The 18,065-nt window shown below is 45.4% G+C and overlaps 1 protein-coding gene across 1 annotated transcript in view; it reads left to right on the forward strand.

The window, feature by feature from the left end:
- The window catches only part of LOC109869324 (ephrin type-B receptor 2-like), a 57,106-nt gene that overhangs the window by 11,051 nt on the left and 27,990 nt on the right, over positions 1 to 18,065 (forward strand). Inside the window, exon 2 of the mRNA XM_020459401.2 lies at positions 17,960 to 18,024. Coding sequence (XP_020314990.2) covers positions 17,960 to 18,024 — 65 coding nt within the window. The remainder of the gene's footprint in view (positions 1 to 17,959; positions 18,025 to 18,065) is intronic.

An 18,065-nucleotide genomic window follows, 5' to 3' on the forward strand; every position in this document is an offset into this window, starting at 1 on the left:
AGTAAATACAATTCAGCAATTAAAACACTGGAATGGTAGATTTGACAGTAGATGAGGGTGCAAAGCAGAAATACTGGGGTGCAAAGGAGCAAAATAAATAAATAAATACAGTAGGGGAAGAAGGAGTTGTTTGGGCTATTTATAGATGGGCTATGTACAGGTGCAGTGATCTGTGAGCTGCTCTGACAGCTGGTGCTTAAAGCTAGTGAGGGAGATAAGTGTTTCCAGTTTCATAGATTTTTGTAGTTCGTTCCAGTCATTGGCAGCAGAGAACTGGAAGGGAGAGGCGGCCAAAGGAGGAATTGGCATTGGGTGTGACAAGTGAGATATACCTGCTGGAACGAGTGTTACGGTGGGTGCTGCTATGGTGCCAAAACGGATGGCACTGTGATAGACTGCATCCAATTTGTTGAGTAGGGTATTGGAGGCTATTTTGTAAATGACAACGCCGAAGTCGAGGATCGGTAAGATGGTCAGTTTTACGAGAGTATGTTTTGCAGCATGAGTGAAGGATGCTTTGTTGCGAAATAGGAAGCCAATTCTAGATGTAACTTTGGATTGGAGATGTTTTATGTGAGTCTGGAAGGAGATGTTACAGTCTAACCAGACACCTAGGTATTTGTAGTTGTCCACATATTCTATTCATGTCCACAAGTCAGAACCGTCCAGAGTAGTGATGCTGGACGGGTGGGCAGGTGCAGGCATCAATCGATTGAAGAGCATGCATTTAGTTTTACTTGTATTTAAGAGCAATTGGAGGCCACGGAAGGAGAGTTGTATGGCATTGAAGCTCGTCTGGAGGGTTGTTAACACAGTGTCCAAAGAAGGGCTAGAGGTATACAGAATGGTGTCATCTGCGTAGAGGTGGATCAGAGACTCACCAGCAGCAAGAGTGACATCATTGATGTGTGCAGAGAAGAGAGTCGGCCCAAGAATTGAACCCTGTGGCACCCCCATAGAGACTGCCAGAGGCCCGGACAACAGACCCTCAGATTTGACACACTGAACTCTGTCGGAGAAGTAGTTGGTGAACCAGGTGAGGCAATCATTTGAGAAACCAAGGCTGTTGAGTCTGCCGATGAGGATGTTGTGTTTGACAGAGTCGAAAGCCTTGGCCAGGTCAATGAATACAGCTACACAGTATTGTTTCTTATCGATGGCGGTTAAGATATCGTTTAGGACCTTGAGCGTGGCTGAGGTGCACCCATGACCAGCTCTGAAACCAGATTGCGTAGCGGAAAAGGTATGGTGGGATTCGAAATGGTTGGTGATCTGTTTGTTAACTTGGCTTTCAAAGACCTTAGAAAGGCAGGGTAGGACAGATATTGGTCTGTAGCAGTTTGGGTCAAGAGTGTCCCCCCCTTTGAAGAGGGGGATGACCGCAGCTGCTTTCCTATCTTTGGGAATCTCAGACGACACGAAAGAGGAGTTGAACAGGCTAGTAATAGGAATTGCAACAATTTCGGCAGATCATTTTAGAAAGAAAGGGTCCAGATTGTCTAGCCCGGCTGATTTGTGGGGGTCCAGATTTTGCAGCTCTTTCAGAACATCAGCTGACTGGATTTGGGAGAAGGAGAAATGGGGGATGCTTGGGCGAGTTGCTGTGGGGGGTGCAGTGCTGTTGACCGGGGTAGGGGTAGCCAGGTGGAAAGCATGGCCAGCCGTAGAAAAATGCTTATTGAAATTCTCAATTATAGTGGATTTATCGGTGGTGACAGAGTTTCCTATCCTCAGTGCAGTGGGCAGCTGGTTGGAGGTGTTCCTATTCTCCATGGACTTTACAATGTCCCAGAACTTTTTTGAGTTTGTGTTGAAGGTTTATTATTTCTATGTGTATTCTATGTAAATTTCTGCTTGAAAAAGCTAGCCTTGGCTTTTCTAACTGCCTGTGTATATTGGTTTCTAACTTCCCTGAAAGTTGCATTTCACTGAGGCTGTTCGATGCTAATGGAGAACGCCATGTTTTTGTGTTGGTTAAGGGCAGTCAGGTCTGGAGAGAACCAAGGGCTATATCTGTTCCTGGTTCTAAATTTCTTGAATGGGGCATGCTTATTTAAGATGGTGAGGAAGGCATTTTTAAAGAATAACCAGGCATCCTCTACTGACGGGTTGAGGTCAATAGCCTTCCAGGGTACCCGGGCCAGGTCGATTAGAAAGGCCTGCTCGCTGAAGTGTTTCAGGGAGCGTTTGATAGTGATGAGTGGAGGTTGTTTGACCGCTGACCCATTATGGATGCAGGCAATGAGGCAGTGATCGCTGAGATCTTGGTTGAAAACAGCAGAGGTGTATTTAGAGGGCAAGTTGGTTAGGATGATATCTATGATGGTGCCCGTGTTTACGACTTTGGGGTTAATCATAACCAAATTGGGCATATACATGCCCTTTGATTCGATTGTTTGGCTTTGCAGAACAGGCATGAGCCAAGATGATTTGGTCCATTTAGTTGCATTCTACAATGCAGGCGGGTCTCTGTGCTGTAGTGAAACATGACACAAGTCTGGGAAATTCCCTTCCAGTGTTAATATAAAAGCAGCAGAAGAATCAGGGCCATAAAATGGATACATTTGAAATGTGCGACTGAGAGTTGCGGTTGCGGCGGGTGGCACAGTGACATAAAACCCAGTGAGTGAAGCCCAGGGATGTGTCCCCTGGGTTTAATCCAGTGTGGCGTACAGAGCATGGCGCAGCCTGCAAGGATTATGTGTGCTGTACTAAGTTGCCCTACTATCTCCTCCTCGTTGCCCTACTTTTCATTGAAATATGGAGAGAAAGAGAGCGAGAGAGGGATAGAGTGATTTCTATATTGGAGGAATGCAGGGACAGATGGAGTCATGTGGTGGGGAGGGGGACATGGAGAAAGAAGGAGAGGGAGAGAGAGGCAGATAGACCACCACAACTTTATTCCTCTCTCCCTCTCACATTGTTAATTCTGGTTTAAAAATACTTATTGGGCGGTAGATAATGGTGGATTTGTTTATGTTACACATTACAGGCGAGTTAGCTTTGTCGTGCATAGTTTTATTTGAGCAAATACAGCTTCAAAACCTACCCTTTAACCTTACCATACATAACATAGCATTGCAATTTTAGGTATTACGTATTTTTTTATATATATTTTTTTATATATCCTCTTTATCTCTTACAGAATTTATAATACTCAGCTTTAACATAGCCTTCCATGTGTTGTGTGTAACACGATCTCTGCAACATACTGTGCACACTCAGTTGGACTGAAATTGAAGAGCCTTGATGACCCATCTAGTCACGAAAGAAGGGGGCGACGCACAGTTACTAATGTCACCCCCCTTCCCCTGTCCCCTAATGCAGCTACAGTTCATCATATTGTGCATGCCTTCAGTGTTGAGCCTTGTGTGTTAGCTACTGTATGACATGGAGAGCTGTAGCTAGCATCCACATAGACCCGTCTTTTCCCTTCTCCATCCTTTCCGCTCAGACTCCCACTCCCTTCCCTAAACCCTCTTGGCTCAGTCCATGGGAATTCTTAGTGGGTCACTGCTCCTGGCCTCTTTATTCCCATTTAGCGGCAGCACCAACACCTGGCTCGCCACTTCCTCACAGCTCCTCATTAATCCACACTGATACTAACAGGAACTGAGCACCTGGAAAATGGCCTAATTGGAAGCAACAGTGGTTCCCCGTGTTCAGAACTGATTTGCAGACCAATTGTTTAGTCTGAGCTTGACTATAAAATGTTTACTGTTGTAATGTGATATACACCTATGTGAGAATGCTGTTCATTGACTGTAGCTCAGCGTTCAATGCCATAGTGCCCTCCAAGCTCATCACTAAGCTCAGGACCCTGGTACTGAACACCTTCCTCAGCAACTGGATCCAGGACTTTCTGACGGGCCTCCCCCAGAAGGTGAGGGTAGGCTACAACACGTCTTCTACACTGACCCTCAACATGGGGGCCCTTAAGTGGTGCGTGTTTAGTCCCCTCCTGTACTCCCTGTTCACCCACGACTGCCATGGTCACGCACAACTCCAACACCATCATTTTGTTTTCTGACGACACAACAGTGGTTGGCCTGATCACAGACGACAATGAGACAGCCTATAGGAAAGAGATCAGAGACGCCAGGACAACAACCTCTCCCTCAGCATCAGCAAGACAAGGGAGCTGATCATGGACTACAGGAATCCGAGGGTCGAGCCCTCATCCACATTGACGGGGATGTAGTGGAGTGGGTCAACAGCTTCAAATTACTCGGAGTCCACATCACTAAGGAATTATGATGGTCCACACAAACCAACACAGTTGTGAAGAAGGCACAACAACCCCTCTTCCCCCTCAGGAGGCTGCAAAGATTTGGCATGGGCCCTCAGAACCTCTAAAAGTTCTACAGCTTCACCATTGAGAGCATCTTGACTGGCTGCATCACCGCTTGGTATGGCAACTGCTTGGCATCTGACCACAAGGCGCTACAGAGGGTAGTGTGTACGGCCCAGTACATCACTGGGGCCGAGCTCCCTGCCATCCAGGACCTCTATACCAGGCGGTGTCAGAGGAAGTGTCACGATCGTCATAAGGAGTGGACCAAAGCGCAGCATGATTTGGGTTCATCATAAATTATTTAAATGTGAACCAGCAACAAAACCATAAAGAGAAACAAACGAACGTACAGCCTTGTAGGGCTCAAATGCAACAATACAAAAACAAGATCCCACAAATAACAAGTGGAAAAAGGCTGCCTAAAGTATGATCCCCAATCAGAGACACTGATAGACAGCTGTCTCTGATTGGAAACCATACCCGGCCAACAAAGAAATAGAAAACATAGAATACACATAGAAATAATAAACTAGAACACCCCCCCAGTCATGCCCTGACCTACTCCACCAATAAAGGCTTTCTATGGTCAGGCCGACAGGAAGGCCCTAAAAATGTACTCCAGCCACCCAAGTCATAGGCTGTTGTCTGTTACCACACGGCAAGCAGGCCATCAGACAGCTAAATAGTTATTTAAATAGGTAACCAATAGCTATCCGGACTATCTGCATTGACCCTTTTATTATATAATTGTTTATTTTCTATTGTATTTAACCTTTTTGTAACTAGGCAAGTAAGTGAAGAACAAATTCTTATTTACAATGACGGCCTACAAGAAGGTAAAAGGCCTCCTGCGGGACTATCTCTTTTGACTCATCACATACGATGCTGCAACTGTTTATGATCTGTTCTGTTGCCTTGTCACTTTATCCCTACCTACATGTATATGTACATACAGTATCAACCTCAATTACCTCGTACCCCTGAACATCAACTCGGTACTGGTACCCCGTGTATATAGCCAAGTTATCGTTACTCATTGTGTATTTATTCGATTATTTGTCTATTATTTCTCTAAGTACAGTAAGCCTTTCACTGTTGATCTACACCTGTTGTTTACAAAGCATGTGACAAATACAATTACATTTTATTTGATGTCCTTCAGCCTCTCTGATCAGTTGATTATGGGAAGTTTCAAGTCTTTTGTTGTTACTCCACTGCCTCTCTACCACAGGTGGCTTACATGAAACTGGAATCGTTGACCATTGTGGTTATTTGTGGTAATGTAATTGACACAGATATAGTAATGGACACTAGATCCTGGTTCATATTGGTCTAGTTTAATGTTTGGTGGCATATATTGCTGACATAACATTCTAATGTGGAATTTGTTGTGCTAATGCTGGTTACAAAGTAGAGGTCGACCGATTAATCGGAATGGCCGATTAATTAGGGACGATTTCAAATTTTCATAACAATCGGAAATCGGTATTTTTGGGCGCTGATTTCCGATTTTAACTAGGCAAGTCAGTTAAGAACACATTCTTATTTTCAATGACGGCCTAGGAACTGTGGGTTAACTGCCTTGATCAGGGGCAGAACGACAGATTTTCACCTTGTCAGCTCAGGGGTTCCAATCTTGCAACCGCACAGTTAACTAGTCCAAAGCTCTAACCATTGCACTCCATAAGTAGCCTGCCTGTTACGCGAATGCAGTAGAAGCCAAGGTAAATTGCTAGCTAGCATTAAACTTATCTTAAAAAAAACAATCAATCATAATCACTAGTTATAAACTACTAATCCAGTTTAGCAGGCAATATTAACCAGGTGAAATGATCATTTCTCTTGTGTTCATTGCACGTAGAGTCAGGGTATATGCAACAGTTTGGGCTGCCTGGCTCATTGCGAACTAATTTGCCAGAATTTTACGTAATTATGACATAGATTGAAGGTTGTGCAATGTAACAAGATTATTTAGACTTAGGGATACCACCCGTTAGATAAAATACCAAACGGTTCCGTATTTCACTGAAATAATAAACGTTTTGTTTGCGAAATGATAGTTTCCGGATTCGATCATATTAATGACCAAAGGCTCGTATTTCTGTGTGTTATTATGTTATAATTAAGTCTAATTTGATAGAGCAGTCTGACTGAGCAGCAGCAGGCCCGTAATCATTAATTCAAACAGCACTTTTGTTTTGCCAGCAGCTCTTCGCAAGCACAGCGCTGTTTATGACTTCAAGCCTATCAGCCTAATGGCTGGTGTAACCAATGTGAAATGGCTAGCTAGTTAGCTGGGTGTGCGCTAATACTGTTTCAAACGTCACTCGCTTTTAGATTTGGAGTAGTTATTCCCCTTGCGCAGCAAGGGCCGCGGATTTTGTGGAGCGATGGGTAACGATGCTTCGAGTGTGGAGGTTGTCGATGTGTTCCTGGTTCGAGCCCAGGTAGGGGCGAGGAGAGGGACAGAAGCTATACTGTTACACTGGCAATACTATAGTGCCTATAAGAACATCCAATAGTCAAAGGTATATGAAATACAAATGGTATAGAGAGAAATAGTCCTATAAATACTATATTAACTACAACCTAAAACCTTTTACCTCATGTTAAAAGGAACCACCAACTTTCATATGTTCTCATGTTTTGAGCAAGGAACTTACAGTGCCTTGCGAAAGTATTCGGCCCCCTTGAACTTTGCGACCTTTTGCCACAATTCAGGCTTCAAACATAAAGATATAAAACTGTATTTTTTTGTGAAGAATCAACAACAAGTGGGACACAATCATGAAGTGGAACGACATTTATTGGATATTTCAAACTTTTTTAACAATCAAAAACTGAAAAATTTGGGCATGCAAAATTATTCAGCCCTCTTAAGTTAATACTTTGTAGCGCCACCTTTTGCTGCGATTACAGCTGTAAGTCGCTTGGGGTATGTCTCTATCAGTTTTGCACATCGAGAGACTGAAATGTTTTCCCATTCCTCCTTGCAAAACAGCTCGAGCTCAGTGAGGTTGGATGGAGAGCATTTGTGAACAGCAGTTTTCAGTTCTTTCCACAGATTCTCGATTGGATTCAGGTCTGGACTTTGACTTGGCCATTCTAATTCATTATTTTTGAACCATTCCATTGTAGATTTTGCTTTATGTTTTGGATCATTGTCTTGTTGGAAGACAAATCTCCGTCCCAGTCTCAGGTCTTTTGCAGACTCCATCAGGTTTTCTTCCAGAATGGTCCTGTATTTGGCTCCATCCATCTTCCCATCAATTTTAACCATCTTCCCTGTCCCTGCTGAAGAAAAGCAGGCCCAAACCATGATGCCGCCACCACCATGTTTGACAGTGGGGATGGTGTGGTCAGGGTGATGAGCTGTGTTGCTTTTACGCCAAACATAACGTTTTGCATTGTTGCCAAAAAGTTCAATTTTGGTTTCATCTGACCAGAGCACCTTCTTCCACATGTTTGGTGTGTCTCCCAGGTGGCTTGTGGCAAACTTTAAACGACACTTTTTATGGATATCTTTAAGAAATGGCTTTCTTCTTGCCACTCTTCCATAAAGGCCAGATTTGTGCAATATACGACTGATTGTTGTCCTATGGACAGAGTCTCCCACCTCAGCTGTAGATCTCTGCAGTTCATCCAGAGTGATCATGGGCCTCTTGGCTGCATCTCTGATCAGTCTTCTCCTTGTATGAGCTGAAAGTTTAGAGGGACGGCCAGGTCTTGGTAGATTTGCAGTGGTCTGATACTCCTTCCATTTCAATATTATCGCTTGCACAGTGCTCCTTGGGATGTTCAAAGCTTGGGAAATCTTTTTGTATCCAAATCCGGCTTTAAACTTCTTCACAACAGTATCTCGGACCTGCCTGGTGTGTTCCTTGTTCTTCATGATGCTCTCTGCGCTTTTAACGGACCTCTGAGACTATCACAGTGCAGGTGCATTTATACGGAGACTTGATTACACACAGGTGGATTGTATTTATCACATTAGTCATTTAGGTCAACATTAGATCATTCAGAGATCCTCACTGAACTTCTGGAGAGAGTTTGCTGCACTGAAAGTAAAGGGGCTGCCCAATTTTTCAGTTTTTGATTTGTTAAAAAGGTTTGAAATATCCAATAAATGTCGTTCCACTTCATGATTGTGTCCCACTTGTTGTTGATTCTTCACAAAAAAATACAGTTTTATATCTTTATGTCTGAAGCCTGAAATGTGGCAAAAGGTCGCAAAGTTCAAGGGGGCCGAATACTTTCGCAAGGCACTGTAAATGTTAGCTTTTTTACATGGCACATATTTTACATGGCACACATTTTTACATGTCACATATTACTTTCTTCTCCAACACTTTGTTTTTGCAATATTTATACCAAATTGAACATGTTTCATTATTTATTTGAGGCTAAATTGATTCTAATGATGTTTTATATTAAGTTCAAGTAAGTGTTAATTCAGTATTGTTGTCATTGTCATTATTACAACAACAGTTTTTTATTTATTAAATCGGCCGACCAATCGGTAGCTGCTTTTTTCGTCCTCCAATAATCGGTATCGGTATCGCCGTTGAAAAATCATAATCGGTCGACCTCTATTACAAAGACTTTTTGGTTATTTCTGGTTATAAAAAATACACTACATGTCCAAAAGGATGTTGACACCTGTTCGTCGACCATCTCATTCCAAAATCATGGGGGTTAATATGAGTTGGTTCCCCCTTTGCTGCCATAATAGCCTCCACTCTTCTGGGAAGGCTTTCCACTAGATGTTGCAACATTGCTGTGGGGACTTGCTTCCATTCAGCCACAAGAGCATTAGTGAGGTCGGGCTCGTGGTCGGCGTTCCAATTAATCTCAAAGGTGTTCGATGGGGTTAAGGTCAGGGTTCTGTGCAGGCCAGTCAAGTTCTTCCGCGCCGATCTCGACAAACCATTTCTGTATACACCTCACTTTGTGCATGGGGGCATTGTCATGCTGGAGCAGGGAAGGACTTTCCCCAAACTGTTGCCATGAAGTTGGAAGCACAGAATCATCTAGAATGTCATTGTATGCTGTATCGTTAAGATTTTCCTTCACTGTAACAAAGATGCCTGAACAATGAAAAACAGCCCAAGCCCATTATTCCTCCTCCACCAAACTTTACAGTTGGCACTATCGGGCAGGAAGCGTTCTCCTGGCATCCGCCAAACCCAGATTAGTCCGTCGGATTGCCAGATGGTGAAGTGTGATTCATCACGTCAGAGAACTCGTTTCCACTGCTCCAGAGTCCAATGGCGGCAAGCTTTACATCACTCCAGCCGATGCTTGTCATTGTGCGTGGTGATCTTAGGCTTGTGTGCGGCTGCTCGGCCATGGAAACCCATTTCATGAAGCTCTCGACGAACAGTTCTTGTACTGACGTTGTTTCAGAGGCCTTTCAGAGGCAGTTTGGAACTCCGTTGAGGACAGACAATTTTACGAGCTACACGCTTCAGCACTCGGCTGTCCCGTTCTGTGAGCTTGTGTGGCCTACCACTTCGCGGCTGACCCGTTGTTGCTCTTAGATGTTTCCACTTCACAATAACAGCACTTACAGTTGACCGGGCAACTCTAGCAGGGCAGAAATTTGACGAACTGACTTGTTGGAAAGGTGGCATCCTATGATGGTACCACGTTGAAAGTCACTGAGCTCTTCAGTACGGGCCTACTGCCAATGTTCGTCTATGGAGATTGCATGGTTGTGTGATCGATTTTATGCACCTGTCTTGTTGTTCAATGTCATGACCGAGCACTCTGAGCTGGCTCTGTTTGGCAGCCAGTAGGTTTGCCTATCTGTTTGTACTTTCACTCTACCTCTGTGTTTTCACTATAATCAGTTAGCTAGGTCCATATTGATTCACATGTACTGTTAGAAGGATGTTAGAAGAATCTCAGGTCAATGATCATTAGACGTGATGAAGTATAGAGTAACTACATGATGTTGTGATCCATCTCTAAGAACTCAGGGTCAGCCATGGTCTTTGCCCTTTCAGCAACCAATGGTGTAACAAAGCAATCTGTCAATCAATCAAAGTCTATTTATATATCATTGTTACATCAACAATAACCCAGCCTAGATCCCAAAGACCAAGCAGCAGCACAGTGGAAAAGACAAAATAAATCTGGAGAGGAACCAGACTCAGAGGTTCCTCCAATAATGGAAATCATAATGTACTGTACAGTGTGTCCCATCTCTCCTTTCTGTCCATCAGTCGAGAGTTTCAGACAGAGGTGTGCTAAAGAGAGATCATCTGGGGCTGTTTTTCTCCTGAACATGTGACCTGACTGGGGGGGGGGGTTGTTTTTTAATGGTTAAAAGCAGGAGATTTTCCTGGTTGGGTTTGGTTGCCAGTGCGAAATCCTGGCCCTAGTATGGTGACTCGAGTGTTGATTCTCTAGGGTGGCAGACTGTATTTCAGTGTCCTTGTGGACTGGCCATTGATGCTCATGGCTTTCCATAAGTCGTTGTCCTCAACAGCAGATGTGGGGGTACCAGGCAGTGTGTTATCATGAGGATAAACACTTGATAAACAACTAACCCTTTCCCCCCAAAGTATAGTTTCCATATAGTTCCATTTTGCTAGTGCTCAGTCTGCATAGTCAGAGAACAATTCATGTTCTACCACTGTATAAGTATATTGTAGCCTGTCCCCCTCCCTGTATTCCCTACCACCATATAAGGCTTAAATATATCTCTTCACTCAGCAGCACTGCACTAATAGGACCCTGTGAATAATTGAAAATGTGTCAGTCTACACAAGCAAAGTCAGTCTACAGTGGGCGAATTGTGGCCTACTTGCCCTCCCCCCTCTGGTGGGGGTAGGAAGATGAGAGATTATGAGCTTTACTATATATGTGTGTGTGTGTGTGTGTGTGTGTGTGTGTGTGTGTGTGTGTGTGTGTGTGTGTGTGTGTGTGTGTGGATACTGATGTTCAATTATTATGGATTGGATATAGTTATAGATTGGTGGCGCTGTTTGTATGTTTTGGTGTTGCTGTGTGTGTATGTGTGTGAGGAAGAGTGAGAGAGAGGGGGGACGAGGACAAGAGAGAGAGCAAGAGAGAGCAGATGTCACCGGGCAGAGTCATCCATGACCCTTCCTTCTGTAGCAAGTGCGGTTGAGGTGCAGGTGAATGTCTCTGTGTCCCCCTTAGCGAGACTGCACAATAGAGGTCTTCACAGGACCAACAGGCACGAAATTCTGAGATCTGACCTGGGACTCAAGCGGGTCCGGTTCCTAAATTTAGACTTTGTCTCGGATCTAGGTCGGGTCTGATATAATTGTTTCAGGTATGTGCAATTAAATGTGCAATTAAAATAAATGTACTGACTGGACCCGATTGGACTCGTCCTCTGTTAATTTAATGTGTGTGAGTCAATGAAAACTGCGTGAGCTTGTTATCTGTGTCAGCCAATTACAACACAATAAAACATATAGCTTATGTCCAGCTGAAACTGGTTCCAGCTGCTCACGTCACATGCGCCTGCTGCTGAAGAGAGCGAGTGCGAGTGAAAGGAGCCTTGGCCTGGGCTACTGTTGATTGTGTAGATGGAGGCCATTTTTATTGAAGTAAAGCAAAAGCTAGAGGAGAAAGAGTATAGTGAAAAGCAACTTACAAGACCCCGGAGCCCGGAAGACGGTATCCCGGAGCCTATTATTTTCTCTTTGTTTGTTATTTAATTATACACCCTTGAAACCGAGCTAATACAATTCTGTCCGTGTCTGATCTGTGTAAACAGCTTGAACAAGCCCCCTGGTCTGCCACAAGTGGTGGAGAATGCGGGCTGATAATGTGGTCAGTTCAGGGTTGTCGTTTACGCAGCATCAGCACATACGAGTTGATAGCTCAGTTCATCTGGGCCCAACAAGCACAACAGGCAGGTCAGGAACAAACGCTAGAGGAACAGCGCCTACAAAATGTCCACCTCGTTGAGGAAATCAGGAATCTACAAGGAGGAGTGAAGCTCTATTGGACTCTGGGAGTGTAGTTACGCTCGTAGCCACGAGTCTGCTGGCCCAGGTGACCGAACGTGGCAGGGAGATGTCCGTTTCCTATGTCCACGGTGACACCAAGCGATATCTGACCGTACAAGCCAACATCGTGACGCCACAAGGGAGTTGCCAGATGATGGTTGGTGCTGAACCGGAGTTGCCGATACCTCTCCTTGTGGGACGAGATTGTCCGCTGTGGAGGCATGAGCTGAGGAAAAAGGTACGAGCCGGCGGGAGACGAGAGCGAGGACTACACGTCGCCTGCACGGCACGGAAACAAGCGGTTGACAAACCCGTATGTACAGATTCAGAGTCTGAGGGGGTGCCAGACACCGACCCCCCTGGTGAACAACTGGAGGAGGGGCCCATCCTCCCCCTCATCGATTTCGAGGGACCAGCAAAGACCCAAGTGATAGCGGTGGATGGCCAGCTACTTTCGGGGTGAGTGACTGGCGATACCCCCATTTCCAAATCAAGAATAACCTTTTGTATCAGGTGTTGCGCCACAAGGGGAACTTGGAGAGGTACTGTTGCTGCCCCGACAGTAGGTGGGAACCGTTCTTCAGCTGGCCCACACCCATCTGTTGGGGGCGCACCTGGGAATGGAGAAGACTCGGGAACGGATTGCCGCCCGGGTCCACTGGCCCAGGATGAGGATGGCCGTGGAAGACTATTGTCACAGCTGCCCGGAATGTCAAAACACTGCCCCAAAAGCCCACTTCCGAAACCCTCTGGTCCCCCTACCGATCATCGGGTTTCCCTTTGAACGCATCACCATGGACATAGTGGAACTCCTGGTAAAAACGTCACGAGGACACCGGAACATCTTGGTAATAGTAGATTATGCCACCAAGTATCCCGAGGCCATTCCCCTACAGGCGGCGGTCTCCAAGGGAATCGCCCAGGAGCTGTTCCACCTCTTTAGCTGGGTAGGCATCCCGAACAAGATCCTGACTGACCAGGGTACCGAGTTCATGTCCCACCCAATAAAAGATTTGTCTGCTCTCCTGCAGATCAAGCAGATCCGGACCACCATCTTTCACCCGCAGACGGATGGGCTCGTCGAGCGGTTCAATAAAATGCTCAATCAAATGCTGCAGAAGGTCATCGAGCAGGACGAGAAAAACTAGGACCAGCTACTACCATACCTAATTTTCTCGGTCAGAGAAGTGCCCCAGTCATCCACCGCGTTTTCCCCTTTTGAACTCCTCTATGGGAGGGGGCCACTTGGTCTACTGGACCTCGCCAAGAAGGTATGGGAAGCACAACCGACCCCCTGACGCAGTGTGGTAGAACACGTGGAGATGACGAGGGAGCAAATGACAGCCATATAGCCAGTGGTAAGGGAACATATGGAGAAGGCCCAATGCGCCCAAGCCCAGGTCTACAATCGGGGAACCCATACCCAATAATTCCAGGTGGGAGACAAGGTGCTGGTCCTAATCCCCATGTCAGAAAGTATGTTCGTGGCATCATGGCACGGGCCGAAGAGGTGATAGAGAAGCTGGAACCCGTCAATTACCGCGTACAGCAGCCGGGGAGGCGGAAACCCCAACAGATTTCCCACGTTAACCTATTGAAGAGGTGACACGAGAGGACATCCTTGGCCGTGTTATGTTAGGGACCCAGGATGCAAACGGTACCAGTAGTGGTCACAAGCAATAATGATCTCAACCCGACCCAGAAGCAAACGCTCCTGGAGCTCGTCGATCGGAACACGGTGGTCATTGAACAGCACGTCCGCACCCAGCTCGGGGGAAACGGTACGAAAAAGAGGCCATGTCGGATCCCCGAGGCCCGAAGGAAGGCAGTGAAGCAGGAAGTGGAGGCTATGCTGAGGATGGGGTACATCGAAGAGTCCCACAGCACATGGTGCAGCTCCATCGTGTTGGACGGTAGCCTGTGGTTCTGTAATGACTTCCGGGGTGTGAACAACATCAGTTTGTTCGATGCCTACCCCATTCCAAGGGTGGACTAGCTCATCGACCAATTAGGAAAGGCCCAGTACACCAGCACCCTCGACCTGACCAAAGGATATTGGCAGGTACCGTTGGCAACCTCCTCCTGGGAGAAGACAGCGTTTTCAATACCGGAGAGCTTATATCAGTACCGTGTGCTCCCATTCGGTCTCGGACCCCCGCCCACATTCCAGCGCCTGATGGACCGAGTCCTCCGACCCCACCAACAGTACTCAGTGGCCTATTTGGATGATATCTACAGCCAAGGTTGGGAAGAGCACCTGACACACCTCCAGGCGGTGCTGGATGTGCTCAGGCAAGCCGAATTGACAGCGAACCCCACAAAATGCAAGCTAGGCTTCGAGGAGGTGGAGTACCTGGGGTATTTGATTGGACAGGAGGAACGTCAAGCCCCAGGAGAGGAAGGTCCATGCGGTACGTGATTGGCCCGTTCAATGTACCAAGACACACGTCAAGTCCTTCCTGGGAATGGCAGGATACTACAGCTGGTTAATCCCCAACTTTGAGGCTATAGCCTCCCCCCTTACCGATCTAACCAGTGTCCGCCTCCCGTAAACAGTGAAATGGATGGGCGAGACCGAAGCGGCATTCAGGCGCCTAAAGGATCTGCTGTGCTCCCATCCGATTCTTGTAACACCAGATGGACGCATGTGACACGGGACTAGGGGCCGTCCTGTCCCAGGTACACAATGGGGAGGAGCACCCCATCATGTACGAAAGCTGAAAGCTGATACAGTGCCTTGCGAAAGTATTCGGCCCCCTTGAACTTTGCGACCTTTTGCCACATTTCAGGCTTCAACATAAAGATATAAAACTGTATTTTTTGTGAAGAATCAACAACAAGTGGGACACAATCATGAAGTGGAACGACATTTATTGGATATTTCAAACTTTTTTAACAAATCAAAAACTGAAAAATTGGGCGTGCAAAATTATTCAGCCCCCTTAAGTTAATACTTTGTAGCGCCACCTTTTGCTGCGATTACAGCTGTAAGTCACTTGGGGTATGTCTCTATCAGTTTTGCACATCGAGAGACTGAATGTTTTCCCATTCCTCCTTGCAAAACAGCTCGAGCTCAGTGAGGTTGGATGGAGAGCATTTGTGAACAGCAGTTTTCAGTTCTTTCCACAGATTCTCGATTGGATTCAGGTCTGGACTATGACTTGGCCATTCTAACACCTGGATATGTTTATTTTTGAACCATTCCATTGTAGATTTTGCTTTATGTTTTGGATCATTGTCTTGTTGGAAGACAAATCTCCGTCCCAGTCTCAGGTCTTTTGCAGACTCCATCAGGTTTTCTTCCAGAATGGTCCTGTATTTGGCTCCATCCATTTTCCCATCAATTTTAACCATCTTCCCTGTCCCTGCTGAAGAAAAGCAGGCCCAAACCATGATGCTGCCACCACCATGTTTGACAGTGGGGATGGTGTGTTCAGGGTGATGAGCTGTGTTGCTTTTACGCCAAACATAACGTTTTGCATTGTTGCCAAAAAGTTCAATTTTGGTTTCATCTGACCAGAGCACCTTCTTCCACATGTTTGGTGTGTCTCCCAGGTGGCTTGTGGCAAACTTTAAACGACACTTTTTATGGATATCTTTAAGAAATGGCTTTCTTCTTGCCACTCTTCCATAAAGGCCAGATTTGTGCAATATACGACTGATTGTTGTCCTATGGACAGAGTCTCCCACCTCAGCTGTAGATCTCTGCAGTTCATCCAGAGTGATCATGGGCCTCTTGGCTGCATCTCTGATCAGTCTTCTCCTTGTATGAGCTGAAAGTTTAGAGGGACGGCCAGGTCTTGGTAGATTTGCAGTGGTCTGATACTCCTTCCATTTCAATATTATCGCTTGCACAGTGCTCCTTGGGATGTTCAAAGCTTGGGAAATCTTTTTGTATCCAAATCCGGCTTTAAACTTCTTCACAACAGTATCTCGGACCTGCCTGGTGTGTTCCTTGTTCTTCATGATGCTCTCTGCGCTTTTAACGGACCTCTGAGACTATCACAGTGCAGGTGCATTTATACGGAGACTTGATTACACACAGGTGGATTGTATTTATCATCATTAGTCATTTAGGTCAACATTGGATCATTCAGAGATCCTCACTGAACTTCTGGAGAGAGTTTGCTGCACTGAAAGTAAAGGGGCTGAATAATTTTGCACGCCCAATTTTTCAGTTTTTGATTTGTTAAAAAAGTTTGAAATATCCAATAAATGTCGTTCCACTTCATGATTGTGTCCCACTTGTTGTTGATTCTTCACAGAAAAATACAGTTTTATATCTTTATGTTTGAAGCCTGAAATGTGGCAAAAGGTCGCAAAGTTCAAGGGGGCCGAATACTTTCGCAAGGCACTGTACCCAGAGAAAGAAGTACTCTATTGTCGAGAAAGACTGCCTAGCGGTAAAGTGGGCGCTAGACACTCAAGTATTACCTGTTGGGTACCCACTTCACCCTGGTCTCAGACCATGCTCCCCTGGGGGGACACAAACGATCGGTTCACCAGGTGGTTGTTGTCCCTTCAACGCCTCTCTTTTTCTGTTGTGTACATGTCTGGAGCGAAGCATGGTAATGGGGATTCCCTATCGAGAAGGGAGACATACGTTGCACTGTCGACAGCCCCCCCCCCTAGAAGGCCAGCATCCCGGACTCGCCTCTTCACTGTTGACGTTGAGACTGGTGTTTTGCGGGTACTATTTCATGAAGCTGCCAGTTGAGGACTTGTGAGGCATCTGTTTCTCAAAGTAGACACTCTAATGTACTTGTCCTCTTGCTCAATTGTGCACCGGGGCCTCCCACTCCTCTTTCTATTCTGGTTAGGGCCAGTTTGCACTGTTCTACAGAAGGAAGTAGTACACAGCGCTGTACGAGATCTTCAGTTTCTTGGCAATTTCTCGTATGGAATAGCCTTAATTTCTCAGAACAAGAATAGACTGACGAGTTTCAGAAGAAAGTTATTTGTTTCTGGCCCTTTTGAGGCTGTAATCTAACCCACAAATGCTGATGCTCCAGATACTCAACCAGCCTAAAGAATGCCCGTTTTATTGCTTCTTTAATCAGAACAACAGTTTTTAGCTCTGCTCACATAATTGCAAAAGGGTTTTCTAATGATCAATTAGCCTTTTAAAATTATAAACTTGGATTAGCTAACACAATGGGCCATTGGAACACAGGAGTGATGGTTGCTGATAATGGGCCTCAGTACGCCTATGTAGATATTCCATAAAAATACAAATTGTCTACACTGTATTTCTGATCAATTTGATGTTATTTTAATGGCCACATTTTTTCCTTTTCTCTCAAAAACAAGGAAATGTCAAAATGACCCCAAACTTTTGAACGGTAGTGTACATGTAAAGACTCCAGAGATTTACAGGTAAAGACTCCAGAGATTTACAGGTAAAGACTCCAGAGATTTACAGGTAAAGACTCCAGAGGTATACAAATAAAGAATCCAGAGATCAAGCGAATAGCAGAGGGGATGGAAGGTATCCCTGTTACAACCCTCTATCGAAGGATGAATGGATGAATCTGTGGCTAGAGAAACAGACTACTATTTTTCCACACAGTATTTCACAATGAGATGTAACATGTGTCTTGCTGTATGGGGCACCCTGTTTTGCAGTTGTGCTTTTTAATAGTACATGAACTTGTACCTCTTGATTTCTCTGTAGAAATACTCATGGACTCTACGACGGCAACAGCAGAGCTGGGATGGACTATCTATCCAGCATTGGGGGTGAGTAGAACATTTTACTAGCTTTTAAAACTTTTAGTAAT

The sequence above is a fragment of the Oncorhynchus kisutch genome, linkage group LG24, assembly GCF_002021735.2.
Source record: "Oncorhynchus kisutch isolate 150728-3 linkage group LG24, Okis_V2, whole genome shotgun sequence".
NCBI classification, from domain to species: Eukaryota; Metazoa; Chordata; class Actinopteri; order Salmoniformes; family Salmonidae; genus Oncorhynchus; species Oncorhynchus kisutch.